Genomic DNA, 24,759 nt, shown 5'->3' on the forward strand with positions numbered 1-24,759 from the left:
CTAAGTGTGCAGGCTTCTGAGCTGGCCACCCTTGTGGTGGGACAGTGACTGCCCTTCAGTGTGAAACTCCTGAACTGTAGGCACAGTTCAGTGGTGAGACGTCAGGGGTCTTTTCCAAAGCTACAGAGAGACTTGGGGTGGCAAGGGTTCCCAGCACAGTGCCTGTCTCCTCACCCTGATGCCTATTTTATGCAGTTCAGGCATACTTGTAAAGAGTGTTCTTGAATGTTGTATGGTTGTAATAAAATGGTTTTTAAGGAAGAAACATCTGCTTTGCTTTCTTGCTTAGGCCACCACCTGGTGGCACATCTTTGAACTGCAGTGTGTTTTCCAGCCCATGAAGAGACTCCTTGGGCCCCAGGGCAATGCTCCCTACCCCAACACCATCAGTGAAGAAGTGGACCAAACTGGCAATCGCCCATGTGCTGCCACAAGATAGAAGAATGATTTAATAGAACAAATTCCATGACAAGTCATATAAAATAACCATTTTCTGATAGACATCCACAAGACCACCTGAGAACAATGTACAGAGAGACCCTTCTGAGAAACCAGGCAAGTCACCGATCCCAGGCTGAAGGCTGGGGGAGGGAGGGGGAACAAAGGAACTTGACATAGGGAGGAACACCAATTTGTGCATAAAAAAAATTATACAGAGGTGACTAGGGGTGGGAGGAGTGGACGAGGAGTCTTGGACAAAGGTGAATGGCCACTGCTCATTTCCAAAAGACAGACCATGGGCAACTGTGCAGGGCATGCAGGGGTGGGCAATGGCCCAATGGGCCAGGCTAGCACCTCCTCCGAGTGGACAGCAGGCTCTTGGGGGGGGCTGGGCAGGGATCCCGCCACCCCCCCCACACACACATACGTAAACATCAGGTGGGCTGGGGTCACAGAGGCACACAGGACCTGTGCATGACTCCACATCAGCTAAATGTAAACAGGGAGACCCATGTCACCCTCTGCAGGCTCTGAGTCCCTACCTCACAGCCACCTCTCCTTCAGAAGTTGAGCCCCAACCAGGTCCAAACACCCACACAAACGCCAGGAGGGGCAAAGGGCACACTCATGCCAGTCTGGTCCAAGCAGGACACTCCCACCCCACCACAGCCAATGGGCTCTTTGGCTTAGTGGTTCCAGAAACACTGGCTGCCCCACAGGGCAGCAGCAGAGGGGCCATGCTCTGTTTGCCTGGCGTTTCCCCACTGAGAGAATCCTGAGAAAGCATAAGCCATCCTGGGGCTGCTCCTGTCCCACTCCCACAAGGGATCACAGGAGCCTGTTACGGATGCTCACATCATCCAGGAGGGCAAGTATGAGGCCAAGGGAGTGCACATTGTCTAGACCACTAAGACGAGAGGGAGCTTCCGTCTCCCATCCAAGTACTAACCAGACCTGACCCTGCTTAGCGTCCAAGATCAAGAGATTGGGCGTGTTCAGGGTGGTATGGCCGTTGACAAGTGGGAGCTTCTGGAATTCTGCTTTACAGCCACTTTGGTCCAGTGCTCACCTCCACCAAAGGTGATGCTTGCCCACCCAGCCACATCCAGGCCCACTAGAAGCCCAGTGTCCCTGGCTGGGATGAACCTGTAACTCGCGTGCAGTATGGAGGCATGCCTGAACTGGCTCTGCATGGACACTCTCTACACCTGTGCACTCCTGTGTGAGCAGACCAGCTGTTGCCATACAGGCCCACACTCCAGAGGGCTTGAGGCAGCCCCTAAACTCAGTGGGTTTGGCAGTTGTGTTGGCACTGAAGGTTTGGAGCTGTGAGGTTCCTGCCCCAAACGCCTCCATAGGCCACTCATCTGCCCAGGATGCTGAATGCTGGGGCAATTACAGCCCTGGGCTCAGGTGGGAGCCACTGGGCAAGTACCTCCTTGGGACAGTCCTAGGGACATGCCCAAGCCCTCCTCAGCTCCATGTTTGGCATTAAGTGGCCCCAGGACCTAGCCCCTCTTCCTCTGCTGGCTTCAGGCCAGCACATAGGGACATGACTGCTCAGAACAGGGCCTCCCAAGTAAGGCCAGGCAGGGCCTTCCAAATTGAGGGCAGCATTAGGGTCAGGCCTGGTGGGGCGCGGTGATGGCATAAACTACTTTCTCTTAAAGCTAATAACAAAAACAACAGCGAAGGAGAGGAGGTGAATACGTGCCCCCAAGGGCCTGCCCTTGGCAGCAGCCACATCAGGAGCTGGGCCAGGAGACCCCAGGGTGAGGGTGGCTGTGGGGCCAAACAAGGTGGTTGGGGTTAAGATGGGGGCCTGGGCATGGGAGGCATCCATCCATGGGGTTATGGCACGTATGGGGTTTTCACAGAGAATGGCCTGTGGCCAGGCAAGTGGGCCATGAGGTGGACAGGCAGACACAGGACACACGCACATGGGAGACTGGCCTCGCCCAGCCAGGTGGCCTAGATCAGGAACCTCTCTGCATCAGGGAGGAAGACGGGCTCTGGGACACCAGGTAGTCCGCAGTTGGCCCGCTGTGGGAAACTCCTCAAGGGCACAGCCGGGAGCAAGGTCTCTACTGAGGAAGATGAGGATGGGCTTTGGGCTGCCGTCCGGCCCTTCCCGAATCCAGGCTGGGCTGGGCCCGTGGAACCCCTGTTCCCCGTGAGCAGATCCAGGTTCACACTGGGGTCCACGATGGCATTGATAACTGGGGAAGGAGGGACAGGGGAGATGAGGGTCAGGTTAGCCTGAATTCATGGCATCCCTACGGCCACCATCACCTGCCCCAGGTTTGGGCCACACCCACCTTCAAGCTGCTTCTGCACACGCCGCAGTTCTTTCAGGATGGAGCTGATTTCCTGGAGAGGGTAGAAGGGAGGGTAGGTAGAGCACACCACCCATGGGCCTTTCCCTCTTTTGGGGGCTCCAGGCAGGAGTCAGGTCACAGCTTGAACCAGCTGGGCAAACCCAGGCCCAGGAAACTGCCTGTCTCACGTGGTCCCAGTCCTCACCTTGTTGGATGTCTTCAGGATGGGCACCTCATTCTCAGCATTGATCCTGGCCTCCAGGTCCTCCCATGCTCGGCCCGTGTTCTGGAAGAGGATCCTAGGGGTGGGGATCAGAATGATGTGCTGACAAGGGAACTGAGGCATGACACCCAGACCTCTCCCCTGTTGTGGGAAGCTCACACCAACCACTCCTGGGTCAAGAGGGAAACTGAGACCCAGAACAGGAGCAAGACCAGGGCTAGCTTGCACTATGGAACCCACCTCTGCTTGACACCAGGGTTGGGGACAACTGGCCTGGGGACAAAGACTGGAGAGAGGAGGTGGGGGCTCCCCAAGTACAGAGTCTGCCTGCTGGGAGCCACATACACAACCTCATGCATAGGTGCACACACAGGCACCCATCAGGTCACATGCCCCCACCTGGACATCAGGACCAGCAAGGTCCCAGTCCATGTGCACATTTATATCTGTGCCTGGGGGCTGCCAACTCACTTCATCTTTTCAGTGAGATGCTCTGTGTTCTCGCGGATGGCATGTGACAGCTGGGACACTGGGTTCAGCATCAGGTTATCAAAGATCACCTGCAAGGACCCAGGCATTAGCATGGCCACAGCAGCCCCCCAGGAAGCCCCCTCGCTCTTCATACCTTAGACGCCAGCCAAGATAACCCCCCCACCCTGCACAGCTGAGCATTGTGTGAGGAGGGGTCTCCATGCCTCCTCACGGTTCCGAGGCCTTGTCTTGTTGGCCATGGCATCTTCACAGCTGTCGTTCATGTTCTGGTCATAGTCCCGAGAGTTCAGGGAGCCAGGTGGCACCTTCTGGAAGTTGAGGCTGGCCTCAGGGATGCGCTGCACGAGCTGCAGAAGGTGAGAGGGGTGGGTAGAGGGGGTGCTATTGGCTCACTGTGCTGAGGGTAATAGCCAGGGGCTGGAAAGCCCTCCACTACCACACAGCAGGCCCTCATGCCCCATCTGCTCGGGGTCCCTCCAGATGCCCATTTAGGTGGAGGCAGCTGAGCTTCAGGACAAGCACACAACTGCATTTGACTCCTCAGAGCACAGGATGTGCAGGGTAGGGTAGTGACCATGGCTTCCACCACCCTCTGCCTGCCCTTTGCTCTGGTAGATGAGTACCCTGCCTAGTGTGTGTATCCAGAAAGCTCTGGGCTTACCTCCTCATGGGCGGAGATGGTGGAGGCAGGGGTGTTGGGCATGTTCCCAAGAGAGGGGCTATGAGTGGGCCCTGATGAGCCCAGCAAGTCACCATCTCCAGCCACATCATGGATTTCCCGGGCCAGGATAGCGACATCCTTCACCAGTGTCTGGCTCAACCTGCAGTCAGCAGGAAAGATAGCAGGTTCTGCAGGGATCCTCTCAGGAAAGCCCCAGCAGGGAGGAAGAGGAGACAGCAGGAGCCAAAAGGTCTCGAAGTTGTCTTCCCACCGCAAGCATGCCTCCTCCAGAGGAGCAGGACCAACTCCACCATTTCAGGCACTGCTCGCTGAGCACAAGTGGCCTAGACCCAAGCCACAGATGGAGGAACTCCATCATGCACTAAAAAGGGGTCCAATAAGGATGGGAAGACAGCTATTCCCCACCACCATGCACAAAAAGGGCAGGGGACACTTCCATCCTGACAAAGCCCCTGGGAAGCCAGACGAAGGCCGCACCCAGTGGAGGATAGAAGCAGCTCTCTGCCCCTACTGCCAAGAGCTCCCAGGCCCATGTGTAGCTTCTTGGTGAGGCCCCTAATTATGCCCAGTCTGCATCACCTTCCCTATCAGCTAGTTAGACCCACAATCAGCATGTCCTCATGGGGCCAGACCCCACCTCAGGCTTTTTCAGCACTCCAGCACCAGCAATACCACTCTTCCCACCCCAAGGGCTAGCTAGGGGCCATACCCTGGCCCGGGGACCCTTAGAAGATTGGGTCTCTGCCTCCAGCTTCCCCAAGGGCTACCATCACACCTACCCCTCCATATCCAGCAGGACCTCCCACCTGTGCCCCCCAGCCCATGCTGTCCCTCAAAGCTGGGAACCCCCACACACTGGGTCCTACCCTTCCTACATCAGACATCCCTCCAACTCCAGGTGACACCAAACTGACATGTACATGTGCCCTGCCTCAGGGTACTACCCCTCATGCCCCCAGACCTCCCTATACTACCATCCTTGGGCTCCTTTCTGCCCAGGAGGCACGTTGCTCCCATCTCCTGTGTCTTAGCAAGCTGATACACTCACACACTTGGAAAGCAGAGACCTCAAGATCCCTCACGCATCCCTCTCCCTCCTCTCTCTTCTCCAGCCCTGCTGAAGCCTGAGGAACTCCAGCCCCCTTCTCTTCTCACCCAGATATGGTGCCTCCACCTAAAGGTCCCTAGGAAGCCCTACACCTATTTCCCCACCACTCTGCACAGGCAGCATCACCCCAACCACCCAAGAGCTCTGTCCCATCCCTCCTCATTTTACCCTACCAAGGCCTCAGTTGCCATCTTTGTGGTGACAATGTCCATGCCACCTGCCTCTGATCACGTCTTCCCAGGTGCCTCATGGGCTCTCAACATCAGCATCCTCAACAGAAACACCTGCTGGCCACCCAAGCCCTGGTGCTCCTCCTGCCCCTCCACAAGCCTAGTAGGGCATGACCTACATTGTGGCATGGATCACTGCTCAATAAATGAGAGACCCTCTTGCCTGTACTAATTCCCTTCACCGTCCTCCCCAGCATCTGACCCAGAGATGGGCCTCTGCTGCTGCTGAATGACCATGTCAGGAAGTTTATTTTTAGTAAAAACCTTGGCGGAACCCTCCTTGTACCCAAGGTACCCCATCTTCCTTAGCAGATCTCCATCCATCTACCCATTCACTAGCTTAGCTATCCACCTACCAACTGAATCATCCATCAAGTGACCCACCCACCCATGCAACAACTTGTCCATCTATCCATCCATCCACCTACTCACCCACCCATCCATCCGTCCATCCTATTCATTCATGTACCTACCCCACCTACCCATCTGTTATGATGTGAATATGAAATATCCCCAATAGGCTTATGTGGTGAACTTTTGGTCTCCAGTTGATGGTACTGCTTTGGGAAGATATGGAAACTTTCAGCTCAAAGAAGTAGATTACTGAGGGCGGGTCCTTGAGGGCATATCATTCCTGTGTCCCTTTCTCTAATTTCCATCTGCCATTAGGTGAGAACCTCCTCCACCACACACTCCTGCTGTCATGATGTTCTGTCCAAGTAACCATTAACTGAATCCTCTGAGCCAAAATAATTCCTCTCTTTAGTTGTTCTCAGTTATTTTGGTCACAGAGATGCTAAACTAATACAGAAAATTGGCACTAGGAGTGGCATCAATGCTGTGATTACCAGACCAAGTGGTCTAGAAGGTTTTGGAACTTGTTTGAAAGAGAATGTAGAAGAGTTTGGAGAAGTGGGGTTAGAGATGCCCTAGAAATGCTACAGGCAGAACATAAGGGGTGATTCTGGTGTGAGCCCAGAAGACTAGAATGTCAATAGCAATGTGGACAGCGAAGGCCAGGCTCTTGAGGTTTCAGATAGCAATGAGGACTCTATTGGGAAATGGACTGGAGACCATGTGGGTTACATTCTGGCAAAGAACTTGTCTAGATTTTGTCTGTGTCCTGAGACTTTGTGGAAGACTGAATTTAAGGCTAGAATAATTACTTGTGTGTGTGTGTGTGTGTGTGTGTGTGTGTGTGTGTGTGTGTTTGTGTGTGGTGGTACTGGGGTTTGAATTCAGAGATTCACACTTGCCAGGCAGGTGTTCTACCACTTCAGCTACTACACCAGCCCAAGGTTAGACTAATCCATTGGAAAAAATTTCAATATAGTCCAACATTCAGACTATGGCATGGTCAATGCTGGTGGCTTTTAGCCAGACTTACAGTGAGAATCAGGAGCAAAAGGCAGAGTGGAAAGTGCAATCTGGACAGAAAAGGAGCCAGTTACAAGTTGTGGAGGATGTGGTTGCTAAAGAGATTAGTGCCCATAGAAAGAAGCCAAGCACTTTGCACTGGGATCATAGGAAAGAGTCATTGAGGGTATGTCAGGAATTGACCAGACCCCACCCATTGCAGGCTTGAGAGTATAAAATTATAAAATTATCTGAAAGATTTGGCACAGGGATATCCTCCTTCCACAGAGCTGTTCAGGGAAGTGTTTTCCTGGGTTCAGCTGCCCAGGAATTCAGAGATCACGGCAACCATGGACCATGGGGACCTGGCTGCTGCTTGAGCTGGTCAAAGACCATGACATCATCCACATGATGCTGGCTTTACAGACATACAGATGCAAAAGTTTCCAATTATGGAGGCTTCCACTGAGATTTCAAAGGAAGGCCTGGGATGACAGACAAAGTGTGGCCCAGGAGAAAGGCCATGGAGGCTACAAGCACTCATGGCCATTGTGGCAGGGCTGCCCAAGACTATTAGAGATCACATCCTGATACCATGTGCCCTGGATGCTGGACAGAGCTATAGAATTTGCTGGGGTTTGGTCTTACTATTCTATTTCTCCCTTTTGGAATGGGAAAGTTTACTCTGTGCCATTGTAACTTGGAAGTATGTAACTTTCTTTTGATTTTACAGGGGTTCACACCTAAGAGTTTGCCTTGAATCTCAAAGACGTTGAACTTAGACTTTTGAACAATGTTGACCTGTTAAGACTTAGGGGCTCTAGGAGATGGACTAAATGCTTTTTGCATTATGAGATGGCCATGAGTCTTTGGGGTCTTGGGGCAGAATGTTATGGGGGGGGTAAGGGACGGGTGGGGGAAGGGGGGGAGAAATGACCCAGACATTGTATGCAAATATGAATTTTAAAAAGTGTGAAAAAAAATGTTATGGCTTGAAAATAAAATATCCCCCAACACTCATGTGGTGAGACCTGGTCCCCAGCTGGTGGTGCTATTCTGGAATGTTACTAGGACCTAGCTGGATGAAGTGGGTCACTGGGGACAGATCTCTGGGGGTGTATCATCTTTGTGTCCCTTTCTCTGCTTCCTGCCCACCATGAGGTGAGAACCTCCTCTACCACACACTCTGGCTGCCATAACTGTATGCCCATGGACATGGGGCAAGTGTCCATGCACTGGACCCTCTGAAACTGTGAGCCAAAGTCAACAATTGCTATTTTGGTTACAGCAATATAAAAGTAACTCATACTATCTATCAACCCATCTATCCATGTACCTACCTACCCTTCCTTCCTTCTCTCCCTCCCTCGTGTCCATCCCTCCCTCCCTCCCTCTCCTTCCTTCCCTCCTTTCCTTCCTTTTCTCCCATCCATCCACTCACTCACCCACCCACATATCTATAACCACCTACCCACTCAAGTATTCTCCAAGCCTATTTGGGGCCAAGAGAAGAGCTCTCTGCCCAGTCCCTGTCCTCAGGCTGCTCTCAGCTGAGGGGAAGCATATGAGTTGACTGACTCATCACTCACCTGGCAATCTCAGCTATCTCTGCTGTCTGCACGATGAAACCGTAAGGGTCCGGCTCCTCCTCATCATCTGTGTCCCGGGAGCCAGGAGGCCGAGAGCGAGCCCGGCCAGAGTTATTGGCCCGTGGTGTCTGCGTGGCTGTTGAGGCATGGGAGCGTGTGTGTTTGGGGGACCCATGGTGGGAGCCGTACTCCTCCTCGGAGGTGGATGTGCAATCCGAGCCTTGCTGCCGGCGACGCGTGTCTTGGATGAGTGGATTGGTTTCAGAAGCAAAAACAGAACAGAGCAGTACTCAGTGCCCCCGTGGAAGCCCCAGAGTCCCTCTGGGCAAGGGCCCTGCCCAGGCATAGTGGCTGGCATCCCTGTACCCAGAAAGCCCTCAGCAGAAGCACCAGCAGCTGCTGAGCTCTGGCAATGGTGAGCCACTCCCATCCTGGAGGACATGCTGAGCCAGGCAGCCTGGCATTCCTGGGACAGTGTAGTGTCCTAGAGATGGATCTGCACCTGATGAGATGGCAGCCACGCCCTGGGTGACAGAGAAGAGTGCTAGGCAGAAACTGAGTAAGCCTTCCACAAGGATCAGCCATAGCATAGGGTTGAACTGTACAGGCGGGTGGGGACAGCCTATGGTCAGCTAAGTCCACGCATTCATCAGACCCATGTCCTCAGGTACAGCCCCCCAGGGCAGCATCCTCAATTCCTTGCCTGGCACTGTTCTGAGTCCTGAAGCAGCTTAGAACAGCAAATATGGTGGGGCCTGCATGTTGACAGTGATGCAGGTGGGGTAGGGACAACAAGTCTGCCAAGCAGAGGTCCTCAGCTCACAGGCATAATGACCCCATCTATCCCATTCTGCCCAATGCACCCAGGAGGCAGGGCAGAGCTGTGGGACGATGTTGGAGGGAGAAGTCTGGTCAGAGCAGGGAAAGAGCAGCAAGGGTAGGGGCACAGCTGTAGCACTTTGCACCAATCCACTCAATCCACTCACGTAGCTCCCTGGACAGGGCAGTGCAGACAGGCTGTGTGGGGGATGTCTGCCACCCCAGGTAGGGAACCAGCTCCAGCAGCCACTGAGGCCCATCCCTTCTCACTGGATACATGGATGCTGGGGCGTGGTGCAGGGGCCCTGCTCATGGGGGTCTGATACAGCCCTCTCCAGCCACGGGGTCTATGGCCTCAGAAGGGTGTCAGAGAGGCTCTCACCAGACAGACACAGGTATATCTGGTGCCTTTCACTGGGCTTCACAGTCACGGAAGCACAGGGGACAGAGAACCATGGGAGATCCCTCCTCAAGGCCCCAAGTGGGCAGACTGGGGCTCTGTGTGGGCCTCATGAGTCATTAGGGGTGCCATCTTGGGTACAGCAAGAGGGACAGGGCCAGCCCTGAGGCCCAAACCTTAAGACCACGGGGAGGATGGAAGTGGGTCTTCTGCCCACACAGGGGTTGTGGACACACTTGGCCCCTGAACACATGCAAAACATTCACCCAATCTGGGAAACAGTGACTCCTGCTCAGAACCTGCTGGTGTCCACCCTGCCCTAGCCACCTGCCCACCCACTATCCCACTGCCCTACACTCACTGGAGGAGTATCTGGCGCTGCCTGGGCGAGCCCTGCTGAAAGGCTGGCGGGGGCCCATGTTGGCAGCAGTGGTGGTGGCCTTCCTGGCAGCAGCACGGGCCTCGGCCATGGTGGGCTTACGACTGGCACAGTACAGCTCAGCACTGCGGCCAGAGAAGCCAGTGCGGGTAGGGGCCACCTCGGAGTCGCTGGGCCCTGTGAAGGAGCCAGCCCGCTTCCGGGGCATGGCCAGGATGTCCAGGCGTGTCAGCTTCTTGGACTGTTCTGTGGCTGGCCGGCTTGCTGGTTCAGGGTTGGCTGGGGCCCCCCGTTCACCATCCACAGCCTCAGTGTCTGACGCATCCCCCAGCCGGGCACGCCTGAGCCGAGAGGCCCTTGTGGGTCGCGGGGTAGACAGGCTATTAGAGCGGGTCAGTGCCTGCTGCACCTTCTGGGCACTGGTGGAGCCACGGCTCTGCTCTTCCCGAGCGGCTGGGGACGGTGGGGGTGGCGCTGGTTTCCGGCGAGGCACTGGCCGACCTGCTCCAGTGGCCTCTGTGGCCTCGTGGTTGGAGGTGACTATGTCTGTGTTGTGTGAGTTGGTAAGACCAGAGCCTCGTTCTTCATCAGGCCAGTCGAGGGACCCTCGGGGCCCGTGGCCACGCCGCACAGCTGGACGTCGGGCTGCATCTCCGCGGCCCAGGTCTGTTGGGCATGGTGGGCGATTTTGCTTCTCTGACAGCCGGTCTCTGGCATTGCCCAGGGCAGCACCCCCTGGGTCTGGTGCTGCTGGCGGAGACAGCACAGTCTCCTTCTGTGGCCCTGGGGTCTGGGGGGTCATTGGGCCGGGTCCATTCTTACCACTGAGCAGGCTGACAGTACTGGCTGTGTCCACATCTGAATCCCCAGACAAGGAGTCCTCCAGTGGCCTGGGGGTGCTGCCCTCCTCACCCACTTCATCTGCAGACTTGGAGAGCAGTCGGGCCTCCAGGGCCGCCAGGGCTGTCTCAGTCTCCTTCAAGATCAGGTGGGTGTCCTGAGTGTGGAAGTCCATGCGCGAGGCTCGGGCTGTGGCCAGGTCCTGCAGGAGGGGGTGGCTGGAGATGTGTGGGAGCTTGCCAGGTGCTGAGGGGCCACTGTCCGGCTCCTTGGTGAAGCTTTCTTGTCGGACAAAGGCCAGGGCCTCCTTGGGTGGAACTGGGCCAGTGCTGTTGGGCTCTGCGGACCGCCCTGTGTGCAGCTGAATGATCACCCGCCCACTGGTGCTGACGTACATGCCATCCCCTGCTGGGGGGCTGGTCTGGGCCACCCTCCCTGAGCCTTCCACCTCCCCAGGAGCTACAAATGGTTTCCTGGGGAAGGTGCTCTCCCCGTTCTGGTCCCCAATGAAGAAAGAGGTGGGGGCTGGCTCCCCAGGGACCCTTGGAGAGCGCTGGCCTCTGGACCATGCTGGTCCCTCCTGAGGGCTCCTACGTCTCTCCCCCTGCTGCTCCATGCCAAGGTCAGGGCCCCGGCCCCCGTCTGACCCACTGGCATCACTGAGGCTGTCAGGGTCCAAGTCCTCTTGGCCCACGAGGTGGCTGGCCTGCTCACTGCCCAGCTCTGGTGGCCCTGGCCCACTTCTCCTGGCAGCCTCGGGGCCTGCAGGGCTGTCAGACCTGTCACTGGGTAGCTGAGGGAGCAGTCGCCGTGTACGCACAGGTAGTGTCCCCTCAGGCTCTCCAGTTCTGTGTCCAGGGCCATCCTCTGCAAATCACAAGACCAGTTCAGTTAGAGCTGTCACAGGCCTGCAGGCCCTGTATGCACACTGGCCCCCTACCCTCAAGCACAGGATGAGGCAAATGGTACCGTTGCCAGTGGCCTGAAGCTGCCCTGGCATGGCCCACACCCTCTACAACATCCCTGGGTCACATACCTGCCAGACCTGGGTCTGAGTAGCTGTCAGCCAGGCTGGCCCAGCGAGATACCCACTTCTGACCCCCAGGGGAGCCTGGAAGCAGGAGGCCCTGCAAAGAGAAGGGCAGGAGAGTGTGACATAAGCCCAGAATGGAGGCCAAGGACAAGCAGACACCCATCAATGTTTCCCACACCTATTGCATGCTCTTCCCCACGAAAGCAGCTAGGAGGTCCTCTTAGCCTCACCCGGGCCTTGTGACCCCAGTGGGACCACTGACCAGAAGGGACAAGCCTGGGTCACTGTCTCAGGGCTTAGCACCAGGTCAGTGACTACAGCTGTCCCCTGACTCTGGACTCCATTAGCCCTGCACAGGGCAGCATATGGTGCCCTACTCAACTTTGGGCCTTAATACCTGATCCCAAGTCCTCCATGCTGCAGTCCAGCACACCTACAAGGTGAGTAGGCCCCTTGGAGGAAAGGTCCAACCCAGCCTCATCAGGGACCTGCTGACCTCAAGCCCTGCACAGACAATGCCCTCTTCCTGCTCCAGCCCTTCTTAGAATGCCTGTCTGGGTTTGTACCTGGTGCTCCACCTGGGGGACTGTGCACTGAGGCCGGGAAGCAAACTCCTGTAGTAAGGCCATCCGCTGGGCCACGCCCCCATCACTAGACTCATCTCTATCTCCTCTGATGACTGGGCGAAAAGTGGCTGAGGACACTCTGGAGAGTTCAGGGGACTCAAATACCCCAAAAACCTGCCAGGAGGAAATAGCACTAAGGGTCAAAAGTGCCTGGTTATCCAGCAGGGTGCATCCAGCCCTGTCAAGGAAAGAGGCAGGGCCAGTGGACAACCCTATCTCTCCTGCCCAGCTAGACCAGATTCAGAAGCCAGAGCTGGGCTAAAGCAAGTCAACACCCACCCCCTAACATGACCACCATCCCTGGAGTCCCCTCCTGGCCCCAACCTCCCACACCTGTCCTGGCTGCCCACCGCACCTGGTCAATCATCTTTCGGGCCTCCTCCACCTCCCTGTCCTGCGCCTCTGTCTCGATGGTGTAGGTGCCTGCATCACTAAGGCTGTCATCCTCCTCCTGTCTGCGAGCCTTGGTCAGTTGGGGGTCAGCTGGAGTGGGTGGAGGGGTTGAGGGGGCCACAGGGCTGGTCCCACGGGGCGTCAGAGGGGCAGGCATCACTGAGGGTACCTTCTCAGGGCCAGGCCGGGAGGCCGGGGAGCTGTCACGCAGGCACTGGGCCATGAAGTCCTGAGCCAGGCGGGAGCGGCGCCCCACGCTGCCAAAGGGGCGGCCGGGGGTGCGGGTGGCAGGTGCAGTGCTTCCTAACCGCTCCTCTGTCTTCTCCCGTTTGAGCGAGCTGGCTCTCTGTGGTCCCAAGCTGCTGCCTGATGTGCGGGCCGGGGCACTGGGGCGCTCTCTGTCAGCAGCCCCAGGGCCACGACGCTTGTCAGCCTTGGGGTCCCCAGATGGGGTATGTGTGAAGGACTGAGAGCGCTTCTTACGGGGAGTGTCCTCGTCAAAGAACTCAATGACGAATGCCTGCTGGTTGTGCAGCAGCTCCTGGGGGTCCCGCTTGATCTGCCTCTGCAGCCGCACCTGCTCCCCACAGGCCTCTGTGGAGGTCCCTGCCATGGAGGCTGCCTTGGCCAAGGGGTCCTCTGAGTCGCTCTGTGTGCCATCCTCATGCTTGTGGCCTGGGAGGACCACAACTTATCGGGAACCGGCAATCAGTCGGGGAGTGGGGGTGGGGGTGTCTCACCACCCCATGCCCAAGGGGAAGTAGACACAGTTTCACGTGTGAAGGGGATATGATGCCCCCACCCCCACCCCAGGAGCCCAGCACATGCAGCTGAGCCACACAACAGAGACCCTGGACACTGCTCCCCTGACCAAGCAGGTGGTTCTTGAGCTATTCATTGAAAAATTTTAAAATCAGCCAAGCTGACAAGAGAATACTGAAGGGCTACTCACCCTTCAGGGTACGGGTGTGGACGGGCAGGTCGCTCTTGGTGCTGTGGCGATCATCCCCTGGGCCAGCCCGGTGCAGCAAGCTTGGGTCATTCTGCACCAGCCAATCGGCCACCTTGGTCTCAGCAGAGACCATATCCACAGGTGTGACCTCCTTGCCGGGGGGCCGGCGCTGGCGCAGGGAGAACTTGGTGATGTGATCCTTGATCTTCACCTTGCCAGGACTGCAGTCATCAAACTCAATGGTGAAGGAGGCATGGCTCTGTACCACTGGGGCAACCCCACCACTGTCCATCTCCTCATCCTTCGTGGGCACCTCTGGGGGCCGTGATGGCTGCGGGACCTCCTTCGTGGGGATCTCAAAGTAGCTGGGCTCACGCCGGAATGAGTAGCCCTGAGGCTCAACAGAGGTACGAAAGCCGTCCAGCTCGCCATCCTGTGGCAATGGCTCCTTGGGACGCTCTGGGGGAAAATGTCCTCAGACCAGGCCTCAGGACAGCCACCCTCTGCAACCCTCCTCCATTCCCCAGCACAGGCACTTTAAAGCCTGGCCATCCCTCACCAGCACCATCCAGGAGTGCTAAGGGCCTCATGGACTGGGCACCGAGACCAACCTTGGTAAGGCTCCTCCTGGCGCCGATCCTCGGGTGATGTAGCACTGTCATCTTCACCCCACCAGGAGGGCTGCCCATACAGGGGCGTGCGGTAAGCCACCGCTTCTGCGGTGGAGGAGGGTGTTCAGACCCTGAGTCGCTGTATTCCCCAACACAGAGCTCCAGAATTGACAGGGCTCTGGAGCAGGCCCTGGCGTCATCTCCCAGGACCCTGGCTAGCTGCTGACTGCCCTCAGCCCGTTTCTGCATCTACCTGGATTCTCATCTGCTCTGGCCCTGCCTGGGCCTCTCTCAGGGTGGCTGTGCTCATCCATCCCTGGGGACACAACCCCTCCATGGGGCAGGCAATCTCCTCAGCCTTGCCCTGATCCTCTGCCCCAGAGCTTGCTGACAGAAGGGTGAGGCAGCAGGAGCCCACACCCAGGTCAGGCCTCTTTCCAAGACTCTAAGAACAGCTCAGGGCACAAACAGGTGACCCTGGAGGCTAAGGACCATGTAGTCTGAGTGGCTAATGTGGATGACTTTAACGTTTGAATCACTGACCAAGAATTTACATTTCATGTGAATCTGGGTCTCCAGTTCCTATCTGGGGAGGAGTGCTGTCCAGTGCCCCAGAGCTCTGGTACCCAAACCTGGTCCCAGCCCCCCAAGCTCTTTCCACTCCTGCTGGGCCCTGTGGCCATCTGAATCACAGTTACTGGCTCCCAGCTGCTCACATGCCCAGGCAGCAAGAGGGTCCAGAGGCCAGGTCACCTGTCAGGCACAATATGTTCCCAGGAAATGGAGGATGTGTTTGCATGATGTGCCCCTCCCTAGGGGCATCATTCTTGAGCCAGTGCTGCGTCTAGGGACTACTGAGGCAGGTGGTGTCTGCCACTGGGCAATGCCCTCCCAACTGTAGGACCCAAGCCTGTTTGTGTCTCCCCATAAGCTGTGTCTGTTTTGTAGACTGAGGAGTGAGCTTTCCCAGTGGTCTGTACCTGCCATAAACTTGGGACATCTCCAAACCACCATCACTAGCTGTGTGCACTCACAGCATGGACACCAACAGGTATTCTGAGCTCAGATGACTTTTTGGAAATCTTCCCAGTCCCCAGCAGTCTTCCAAAAGATAAATATAGGCTGGATTCCAGAAGGTGGAAGATTTGCCACTCTGGGCACACATGCATCTCAGTCAGATGCTGACTGCTCTCAGCCACATGTGCGGCGGCAGGGGCTGACCATGGCAACACAGTAGATGTGGGGCCAAGGCTGGGGCAGCAGGGTGACCATTCTGACAAAGGCTGGAGTATGAGTCTGATTTCCCAGACATAGTCCCTTCCAGCCAGAACTCCTCTCCCCACACCTACACACCTAGCCAGAACTTCCCTACACCTCCCATTGCTGTGTCAGCCCCTTGTCCCGCCCAGACCCAAATGTCACTGCCTACTGTGGCAGCAGTCACCCAAAGGTACAGACCAAACCTCACTGCACAGCCACCACCAGCTCTGGTGGCCCTGTCATCTGCAAAATTTCCTAGATGCCTGGCATAAGGTGACTTAGCCATCCCATACCACCATGCCTGCCTTTGAACTGCTGGACAGCACAGGGGTGGCCAGTTGATGGGCCCTCAATTGCAGGAGGAGTGAGGGCTGAGGAAAGTGGGTATGTGCAGCGTGCGCAGACGCATGAACTTACGGGGAGCGGCCTGTGCTCTGGCTGCTGGCTGCTGTGAGCCCAGGAGGGCCAGCTGGGGAGAGAGGCCACACGAGAAGGGGAGCATGTGTATTTGAGGAATTGAAGCATAGTGAGAAAGGAGCACAGTGGGGGGAGGTAGGAGTGAATGTAGGCAGAGCCTGATCCTGTGTGTTCACCCCTGCCCAGTCCATCCCTGTCCCCACTACCCAGAGCCTACCTCCTCCAGGTTTTCGGTCCCCCTTCTCTGGCCTGGGGTGTGAGGACTCGCAGTAGGGTGTGTGCTCTGGCAGTGGCTCGCCTCTCTTGGGCACAGAGCCCTTGACGCTCACTTGCAGCTGGCTGGTGTACTTCTCATGCTGTGGGCAGGCCAGGAGTGGGGGACAGGGTGTCAGCCTCAGGACACCCCCACCCAGGGTAGGCCTTGCCTTTCCTCCATGCCCCCAAGAGTGGACAAAGCCTGAGACCTGCCCTGGGGAGCCCAGGTCTGTGCCCGGTAGGGGATCCTCAGACACAGCTTCCGGTGAGGTGAGGGGGATGGAGTAGGCAGAGAGCATCAGAGTGGTGGCCCTGGATGCTACCACCCCCAAGTCCCACCTGAGACAGGCCCCAGGGCATGGGGTCAGAAGCTCAGGAACCCTGAGGAGCAGAGCCACCTGCCTATGTGTGAAACAGAGTGGGGTCACATTGGCCCTGCTCCTCTGGCTGCAGGACCCCATATTGCCCAAGTTGACTTGGAAAATGGGACTAAAAAGCCCACCCCATTCAGGTCTTCTGGTGGATCTCTGAGCAGGGCCCTACACCTGTGCCCCATGACCCCACAAACAAATGAGAAATATAGGGATGTCTTGCCTGCTGTGCTCCACCCAGGACCCTCATGTTCCACCCGGGATTCTGGCCATGTGTGACACTAGCACACTCAAGGGCACAATTCCACATGGTCTCCACATGCTACTGCTGCCTCCTCATATCTTCCCTTGGTGGCATCATCAGGATCCTCTCTGTACTCAACCTGATGAGTGGGCCCAGGAGTCTTAGTGGTCTGGTTCTTCAACCTGCCCATCAATGGTGCACTCTGCTCAGAGTGAGCTTCTGCCTCCTGCCAGCGGGCTCTTGGGGTCCCTGTCTTCCAGCTAAGCCTGTCAACTGTGTTCTGAGCCACCAGTAGGGCTCAAAAAAACCCTCTCAGCTCCACCAGGCTGGTCACTGGGCCCTTCACTGTCCCCTCCCCAACTGTCCCCACCATCTGTCACTGCACAAGCCTGAAGAATAATGGCTACTTCTCCACCTGCTAGACTGGGCCATCTGGCAGAGCAGGCCAGGAGGACTAGTTCATGGTCCACAGTCAGGATGGGGTGCCCAAGGGAGAGACAGTGGGAGAGGATGCAGGGCCATGGAACTGAGCCTTCCTGGCCAGGGATCTTGGGACACTAACCTTGAGCGCCTCCTCAGGAACACGGTGCTGCACACGCTCCAGCACGTACATGTTGGGATGTGGCTGCGTGTTAAGGAGAACACAAGCAGGAGGACCTGGACCTGTGTCTTGGAGCTCAGAGACCTGCACTGGAGTCCAGGCCCAGCAGTGAGTGAGCTGACTCAGTGCCTGTCGAAGCGGAAGACTCCTTTCCAGGGAGGCCCAGCCACATCCCACCATGTTCAGAGCACAGAATGTCCAGCCTGGGTGGCCTCAAGGTCAAGCCAGGACTCTGGGCTCCCCTGGAGCAAACAGTTGTTCCCCAGGCTCTGTGTGACCCCAGGCTGAGAAGGTGGGTAGATAGTAGGCCTCAACCAGCAGAGACAGGGAGCAGGGTTTGGGTGTTAGGTTCATCCTGGTGCTCTAACATCAATGGCTCCAGCTATGTTGGCTGAGCCCCCTAGTCTGCTTTGGGTTAATAGACTGACTATGACCTTGAGGTCTAAGGGAGGAGCAAAGGAGGGGAGTCCCTCAGGAAAAGATATCGTAACCGAAGCGGATGACATCATTGAGCTTCAGGGTGATGTACTTCTGGTCCGGGATGCGCACATCGTTGACAAACGTCTGTGGAAGAAAAGTGTGAGCTTCAGGCTTCAGACCCTTCCTGAGTTCTTGGCCAAGCTCAGAGTCCATAAGCAGACTTCTCTGCTAGCCCTGCAGAGCCTGGGTGTGGACCAGGCTGGTACCAGGGTCAGCAGCCCCAGGGGCCCTCTCTAGCTCACACAGAGAGCAGAGGGAAGCCTGCCCACCATGTAGCCTCTGAAGGTGGGGCTACTGCCTCTGATGGGTAGGCCTAGGGAGGAGAGGCCTAAAGGGAACTCCAGCATGGCCTGTGGCCCATGGCTGGGAGTGCCTTGTCAGGCCTCTGAGGTAGTGCCCAGGGTTTGCCTCTAGGCTCACACAGTAGAGGCAGGGCCCCCAGGGCTGGTGTAGGTAGGACCCTCATTCAGGAGTAAACAGATGGCTTGTTTTCTTATTTAAACAGCATCCCAGGATGCTCCATGACCACCAAATATAAAAAAAATGGAGATGTCCAGACAGACATCTCCAGGACAGACAGACATGTATGTACTTGGAAAGGGCCCTCTCCATCCTTCCATCCCACCTCCCAATCTTCCCAAGTGTGCAGTCAGAACCTTCCTCCTGGTTTCCTCCCTGCCAAGGTCACCCCTAACTCACAGAAGAGAAGGTTACACTGTCCCACACCCGGAGAGGGCACCCAGCACAGCTCCTTCCATCTTGGGGACCCTTTCCCAGCTCAGGGCCTCCCCTGCCCACCTGAGAGGTCCAATCTTCCCAGTAGAGGGAATTCCAGCCAGCAGGGCAGCTCTTCTGGCCTCTGAGGCTGAGGGAGGCTTCCTGCCCAACCGGGAGGCAGTGGGCAGGTCAGGGCCAGAGTTGGAGGCAGGGCCAGGACTTGGGGGTGGGGCCAGATGTGAGTTGGACAGCCAGAACAGAGGGGCAGAACCTACAGCACTCACCCCATTAAGACTGCCCAGGTCCTTCACCCAGTGCTCATCCCGGTCTTGGTCATAATTGATGACAGCATGCTGCTTGTCCACGCTGCGGGACTAGGGAGAGCACACAGACAGCCCTTGGTGCCCTATCCAGAGAAGTAAGGCCCGAGAGGCACAGCAAGCCCCTGCAGGCCCACCCCGGGTGGGATACCACTGTGATGCTCACACCCATCACAATACCCAATACTCAATGCCCTTGAGTCATGCACACACACAGAGTGCATGCAGCCCCTGGAGCAGGCCACAAGGATTCAGCAAGACACCAGGGCCACTCCTCCACCCCCACTGCCACCCAGGCCCTCCCTCCATGACCACCCTCCTCCGCATCCCACTCCCACTGCAGGCGTGGGAGGTGGTGGGAACCCTCTGATCATCTGGCACAGGCCGTTCCCTCCCAAGGGCAGGCGGGGGCAGCCAGTCAGGCTCCAGCAGAGCCCAGAAGGAAGAGAGGCAGTGCAGCTGACTCAGGAGGCCTCTCCATCTCCTGGTCCAGTCCCACAGGGGCACCACAGCCTCTCAACACGACCCCTCAGTACATCTCCTTTGGTGTTTGCTTGTCACTCAGTCCTGCCATCCAGCCCCCATGCCCTCCACCCTGGCAGGGCCTGGCCTGGGCACACAGACGCCTTAACATACACACTGTACTTTGACCCTGGGTCTCAGCTGCCCTGGCCACTAACCTACCCAGTATCTCTCTGAGGACAGCCACTCTAGATTCCTCACACAGGCCAACTTGACCATCCATCTGGAAGACCACAGCCAACGCCCCCGCCCTATTCCCTACCAGGACACAGGTAGGAACAGGGTCACATTACGTGCTACCAGCATGGGCCCATGTCACCCAGGTCAAAGGCCGAAGTCTCACCACAGACAACCATTGCTCACCTCCATCCCCCACACCACATATTACCTTGGACTATCAGGTCCTCCTGCTCCCTCCTCCTGCCTAAAGAGCTGCAGGCCTTGAGCCCAGCCCAAGGGAGGCTGGCAGAATCAGCCCACCCAGGGAAACCATGGCCGTTTTGGCCCAGATGACAGCATGTGACCCAGGCAGCCACCTGGGGAGTGATCATGCAAGACACTGAGATCAGTCTCTGAGCACAGTGGTGAGGAGGACCCACACAGTCATCTCTTTCCCCTGGCTCAGGACAGCTCCTGGCCCAAGAAGGGTGGCCTAGGACCAGAGTATCAGTGGGGCTTCTCAACCTCACAAGTAAAAGCCCAGGCTCCTCAAGGACAATGAGCAGACCACCTCCCCACAGCCTGCCACCTCTTCCTCTCTAGTCTCCTCTCCCTGTCCTGCCCTGTCCCCAAGCAGTACATAAAGTTTGGAGGAGGCCTAGCACCCCTCCTAAGGACTAGAAGCCCCCAGAACAGGACCTCTTCCTTACTCAAAGACCAGGACCAGCAGGGGGTAGGTGAGGAAGACATATGCTGTCCCTGCCCCTCCCCCACCACTGATCATTTAGTTTGGCCAAGGCATCTCCTCCAGGCCCAGCAAGTACCCAGGATAGGACCTAGACACAGAACTACTGATGGACAGGCTCAAGGTGGCTGGTGGGGTTGACCTTAACCTCTGTGCCCTAACAGTGTTTAAAATCTGAGGAGTGAGCACTCAGAAGCCCTGAGGTGGCTGGCTTGCCCATGATGATGGTGCTGAAGAAGGGTCCTGGGGGCCAGAGAGAGCAGTGCAATAAGGGAGAGCTGGGGGAGGGGGTGGGACCCACACTTCATTCTTCCTGGATCTTTGGTCCTTCCAGGAAGTGGGCATGGTACAGGGGTGATGTAATGAGGAGAGCAGGGTCCTGGTGCAGCCGTCCTTGAGCCACCTCCACCATGCAACCTACACCACTCCTGGGGAGTGGCTTGGTCTGCTCAAGGTCTCCCTGGGAGCCCCAGAACTGGTCCCATGTCAACTCACCTGCCCCCAAAGAGGCAGGTCTCTGGCAGGACAGGTAGTGGACCTTGAAATCTATAGCCCTGTTCCAAGGCCCCACTTCTATCTTTGTTCTAATTCCTTATCGAAAGTTGACATCCAAGGGGCTGGGGGCATCGCTCCAGTGTACAACATGAGTACAATATGCTTGCCTAGCAAGCGTGAGACCCTAAATTCAAACCCTAGTATCACCCCCTAAAACAAACCCAAAGTTGATAACCACAGCTAACAGCGACTTCCCTCTCTGGCTCTGAAGGGCATAGGCCAGACACCATCTCTACCAGACTCCTAGTCTTTCTCCGTAGCCTCAGGTGCAGATCCCACCTCCAGCACTTTCCTCCTCCAACTGGCTCTGGCCCCTGGCACAGGGCTGGGAGGTGCTCACTGGGGGACACCGGCACTCCCTCCTCTAGGTCTCAGTCTCTTGGGTGGGAGGGGAGTGTGGAAGGAGCACCCCCAGGACCCAGCTATAGGGTAGGGAAAATCTATAGCGCTCTGTGCGGGGGCTGAGGGGGGGCAGTACCTGGATGCTCAGCCCTGTCAGACACTCAGGCTCATGGGATAGAAGGGACCCTCTGACTCAGGGAAAGCAAACTCTGGGACCCACAGCTGGACCCTGGCTTTCCCTGACAGGCATCAGACTTCTGGGGCTGAGAGAGGGTGGGCACAGGCCGCTGTGATCTCTTGCTCTCATCTGGTGGGTGTCCAGTAAGGTCCCAAGCTCTAACAGACAGCCTGGATGCCATCTTTGCCAAGGAGGAGTTTTTGACTGACCTTTCTGGGCTGGATTACTCCCTCACCCCAAGCCTCAGAGCTCCAGGGCCTGACATTCATCTGACTCATCCTGAACACCTTCCAATCCCTTGTGGTCCAGCGTGCTCCACCCTCCAAGGTCCTCTCAGAAACACCCGCCCAACACACCCCTGGGCTTCTACACCACTGGCCTTTGTCATCAGTGGTCTTCAATCTGCATCCTCACCATGGCCACTCCCTGTCCCCTCAGCCTCACCTGGTCCTGCCACCACTCTGATCCTGTCACATTCCTTGAAAACTTCCTGGGGCTCTTCTGGCCAGCAGAGAAAGTCAGACTTGCCCAGGAGCAAAGCAGGACTTGTCGGGGAGTCTGAGGCCCTGAAGGCTTCTTCCAACCTCCCTCACCCTCCAGGTCAGACTGGTCTGGCTCTGACCATACCATGCTAGAGACTGTCCAAACTCTGTCCACATCCTCACCTGGCCCTGGGTCTCAGCCCACACAACACCCTGTACTCAGGAACACCACTCTCCATGTGCCCATCTTCTCCCTTCTAGCAAGATGCTCCCACCTTGCTCCTGCTTCCAAGTCCTTTGGCTCCACACAGAGTCTGCACCAGCCCCTACCTACACCTGGGCCTGGGACACCTGCCCATTCCCAGGGCCATCCTCCACCATGGCTGGCCAGAGCCAGCGCTTTGTCCCCAGACACACTCCTGCCAAGCCCCTCCTAGGTAGCAGGGATGTCAGGGACTAAGACCCCCTTCCAGAAACCTCCCTCCAACCCAACACCTCAGGCCAGAGGCAGACCCCAACCACCCAAGTCCATGTACAAGCTGGGGGCTACCCAACCTACCCACGAAAGACGGCCCCCGGATGACCCAAGGCCTGTGGAAAGGTGCATGGTGGCGCACACAGATGTGTGGCATGGCTGGGGGAAGCTCCAGACACGTGGACTGAGGGAAATGTCTAGTAATCTGTACTCATTTGAAATGGGAGAAAAATGCATTTTCCGAAGTTCATGTGTGACACCTTCCATGGGGGACAGCCCTGTCCTGGCTGTGCTGGCCCTGGCAGTGGCCACATCAGGGAGGTATACCCTCCTGCCAGCTCATCCTTGTTGTCACCACCAGTAGGGCTGCAGGCACCCAAAGCAAGCTGGCTGGACTTGCTGTGTGTGCAGTGGCTCTGAGGCTGTTCTGGCTGTGGGAGTCCAGACCCTGGCTGTCACACATGCCCATAGACAGCCAAAGGGTAGACAGGGTAGAGGCAGAATGGACAATTCCCCACAAACTGGCAGCAGATACATGCACACATGTCCATACATGTGTGCATTGTACACACGCAGTTGCATGTGTGCACAAATAGGCACATGCACAACGCATAGGTACATATGTATGCATGCACTCACGTATGTACATGTTCTCATGTTTGCATCATGTAGTATGTCCTTGCTGGACATGGGCTCTGTGCCAGGCCTGCCCTGGGAACAGACACTATGCTAAGCAAACAGCAGGCTCTGGAGAATGTAGCCCATAGGTAGGTAGCCCATAGTTACAGCTAGCAACTCTGTCCTAAGAACCCAACTCCTCCAGTTCCTGTGCCTCACCTGGTCCAAGCCATGGGCCCTCCTGTCAAGCTATTGCCCTGCTCAGGGTGCCCTGTCTGCCTCTGCCTTGTGCCCCCACAGGGCTTTGTCCTCTCACAGCCTCCCCCTTGTCAATGGTCCCTCCTCTTTCTTGAAAACAGGCCCCTCCTACCTGGCCCTTCAGGGCCCCAAGCCAATTCCTGCTACTCACTTGCCAGCTCCTGCTGCTCTCACTCACTCAGCCCTGCCCCCCCCCCCAACTCAACTCCACTCTTTTTTACATTTCTCCTCACATGGGGGGTGAGGTAGGGCATCTTGTTGCTGGGTGGTATATTTGTGGTGGGCTTTTGCCTGGAGTGGGGACCATGGAAGCATGTGCAAGGCACACAGCAGGTGATTAATGAGTGGACAGATGTGGGGATGATCCTCAGGATGCCCAGAGGGGAGGCTTGGAACACTCCAGAGCTGAGGTGAATGGAAGGAGCCACCTGGTAGTGGGGGTGAGGCTGCTGTGATAGAGAGTGGTAATGGACAGAAAGGTGGAACCAGATCCTGGAGAACCAGGGTGGATCTGGGAGGGTGGGGTCTGGAGGAGGCCTGGCCAGCTGGGGCTCAACTCCGTGCATGGGGTGAGTACCTGGACAGTACTCAGGGACACTCGAGGTGTGAGATGACGGATCAGGAAGGGGGTGGTTGGTGGGGTTCCAGACAGAGATGCAGTGGAAGGGACAGAAGGTGACAACAGCCTTTGAGAGGCCCCAATGCAGCCATGGAGTAGGAGGCCAGGGCTGGGGACAAGGGGTGCAAAATGGCACATAAATCATCTGGCCACCAAGCAGAAGCTGAAAGGGACCAGGAATGGAGGTCCCAGGAAGAAGCCACAGGGAAGGTATGGACATAACATGTGCAAAGGTCCTGAGGGCCTACACAGGGTGGCATCAAGGGAGGGCACCAAGAAGCCTAGAGCCAGCTGGGAGGAAGCGAGGAAGGTATACAGTGCAGGCTGTTGGTGTGAAGGTGAGGAGCTTCCTAGCAGGAACAGCTCCACAAGGAGGGAAGAGAAGGAGGCCACATGAGGGCACAAGCTGAGAGGGTGAGAAGAAGGGGTATCTTGAGCAAGGGCCAGCAGGGCAAAGGGTGAGGGCAGTAGTGGGAGGTTGGCTGCAGGGGTGCTGGGAGGAGGACGACCTTCAGCACTTACTCTGCACCTGCATGACCTCCCCAAATGTCAGCTTCCCAGTGCAAGATGGAAATACTCTTACACGACCACATCTCCCAGGAGAAGAAACACAGGCGTACCCAGGCCTGGGACTGCCTGGCAAGGAGAC

The 24,759-nt window shown here is 56.8% G+C and overlaps 1 protein-coding gene across 3 annotated transcripts in view; it reads right to left on the reverse strand.

Moving 5' to 3' along the window:
• Window positions 1-421: 421 nt before the first annotated feature.
• Window positions 422-24,759, reverse strand: part of Cep170b (centrosomal protein 170B) — a 30,132-nt gene continuing 5,794 nt past the window's right edge. For 2 of the 3 annotated variants that reach the window (XM_074067033.1, XM_074067032.1), the window contains exons 3-19: window positions 19,122-19,211; window positions 18,124-18,204; window positions 17,602-17,658; window positions 16,387-16,525; window positions 14,493-14,597; window positions 13,882-14,340; window positions 12,892-13,604; window positions 12,477-12,650; window positions 11,914-12,004; window positions 10,020-11,744; window positions 8,440-8,680; window positions 4,136-4,295; window positions 3,678-3,821; window positions 3,454-3,542; window positions 2,965-3,058; window positions 2,760-2,811; window positions 422-2,660 (exon numbers count right to left, since the gene is read on the reverse strand). In XM_074067033.1, the coding sequence (XP_073923134.1) occupies window positions 2,413-2,660; window positions 2,760-2,811; window positions 2,965-3,058; window positions 3,454-3,542; window positions 3,678-3,821; window positions 4,136-4,295; window positions 8,440-8,680; window positions 10,020-11,744; window positions 11,914-12,004; window positions 12,477-12,650; window positions 12,892-13,604; window positions 13,882-14,340; window positions 14,493-14,597; window positions 16,387-16,525; window positions 17,602-17,658; window positions 18,124-18,204; window positions 19,122-19,211 (4,662 nt within the window). In that variant the 3' untranslated portion in view covers window positions 422-2,412. The remainder of the gene's footprint in view (window positions 2,661-2,759; window positions 2,812-2,964; window positions 3,059-3,453; window positions 3,543-3,677; window positions 3,822-4,135; window positions 4,296-8,439; window positions 8,681-10,019; window positions 11,745-11,913; window positions 12,005-12,476; window positions 12,651-12,891; window positions 13,605-13,881; window positions 14,341-14,492; window positions 14,598-16,386; window positions 16,526-17,601; window positions 17,659-18,123; window positions 18,205-19,121; window positions 19,212-24,759) is intronic. The other variant, XM_074067034.1, reaches the window with a different exon arrangement.

This window comes from Castor canadensis, chromosome 3 (genome assembly GCF_047511655.1).
Source record: "Castor canadensis chromosome 3, mCasCan1.hap1v2, whole genome shotgun sequence".
Lineage (NCBI taxonomy): Eukaryota > Metazoa > Chordata > Mammalia > Rodentia > Castoridae > Castor > Castor canadensis.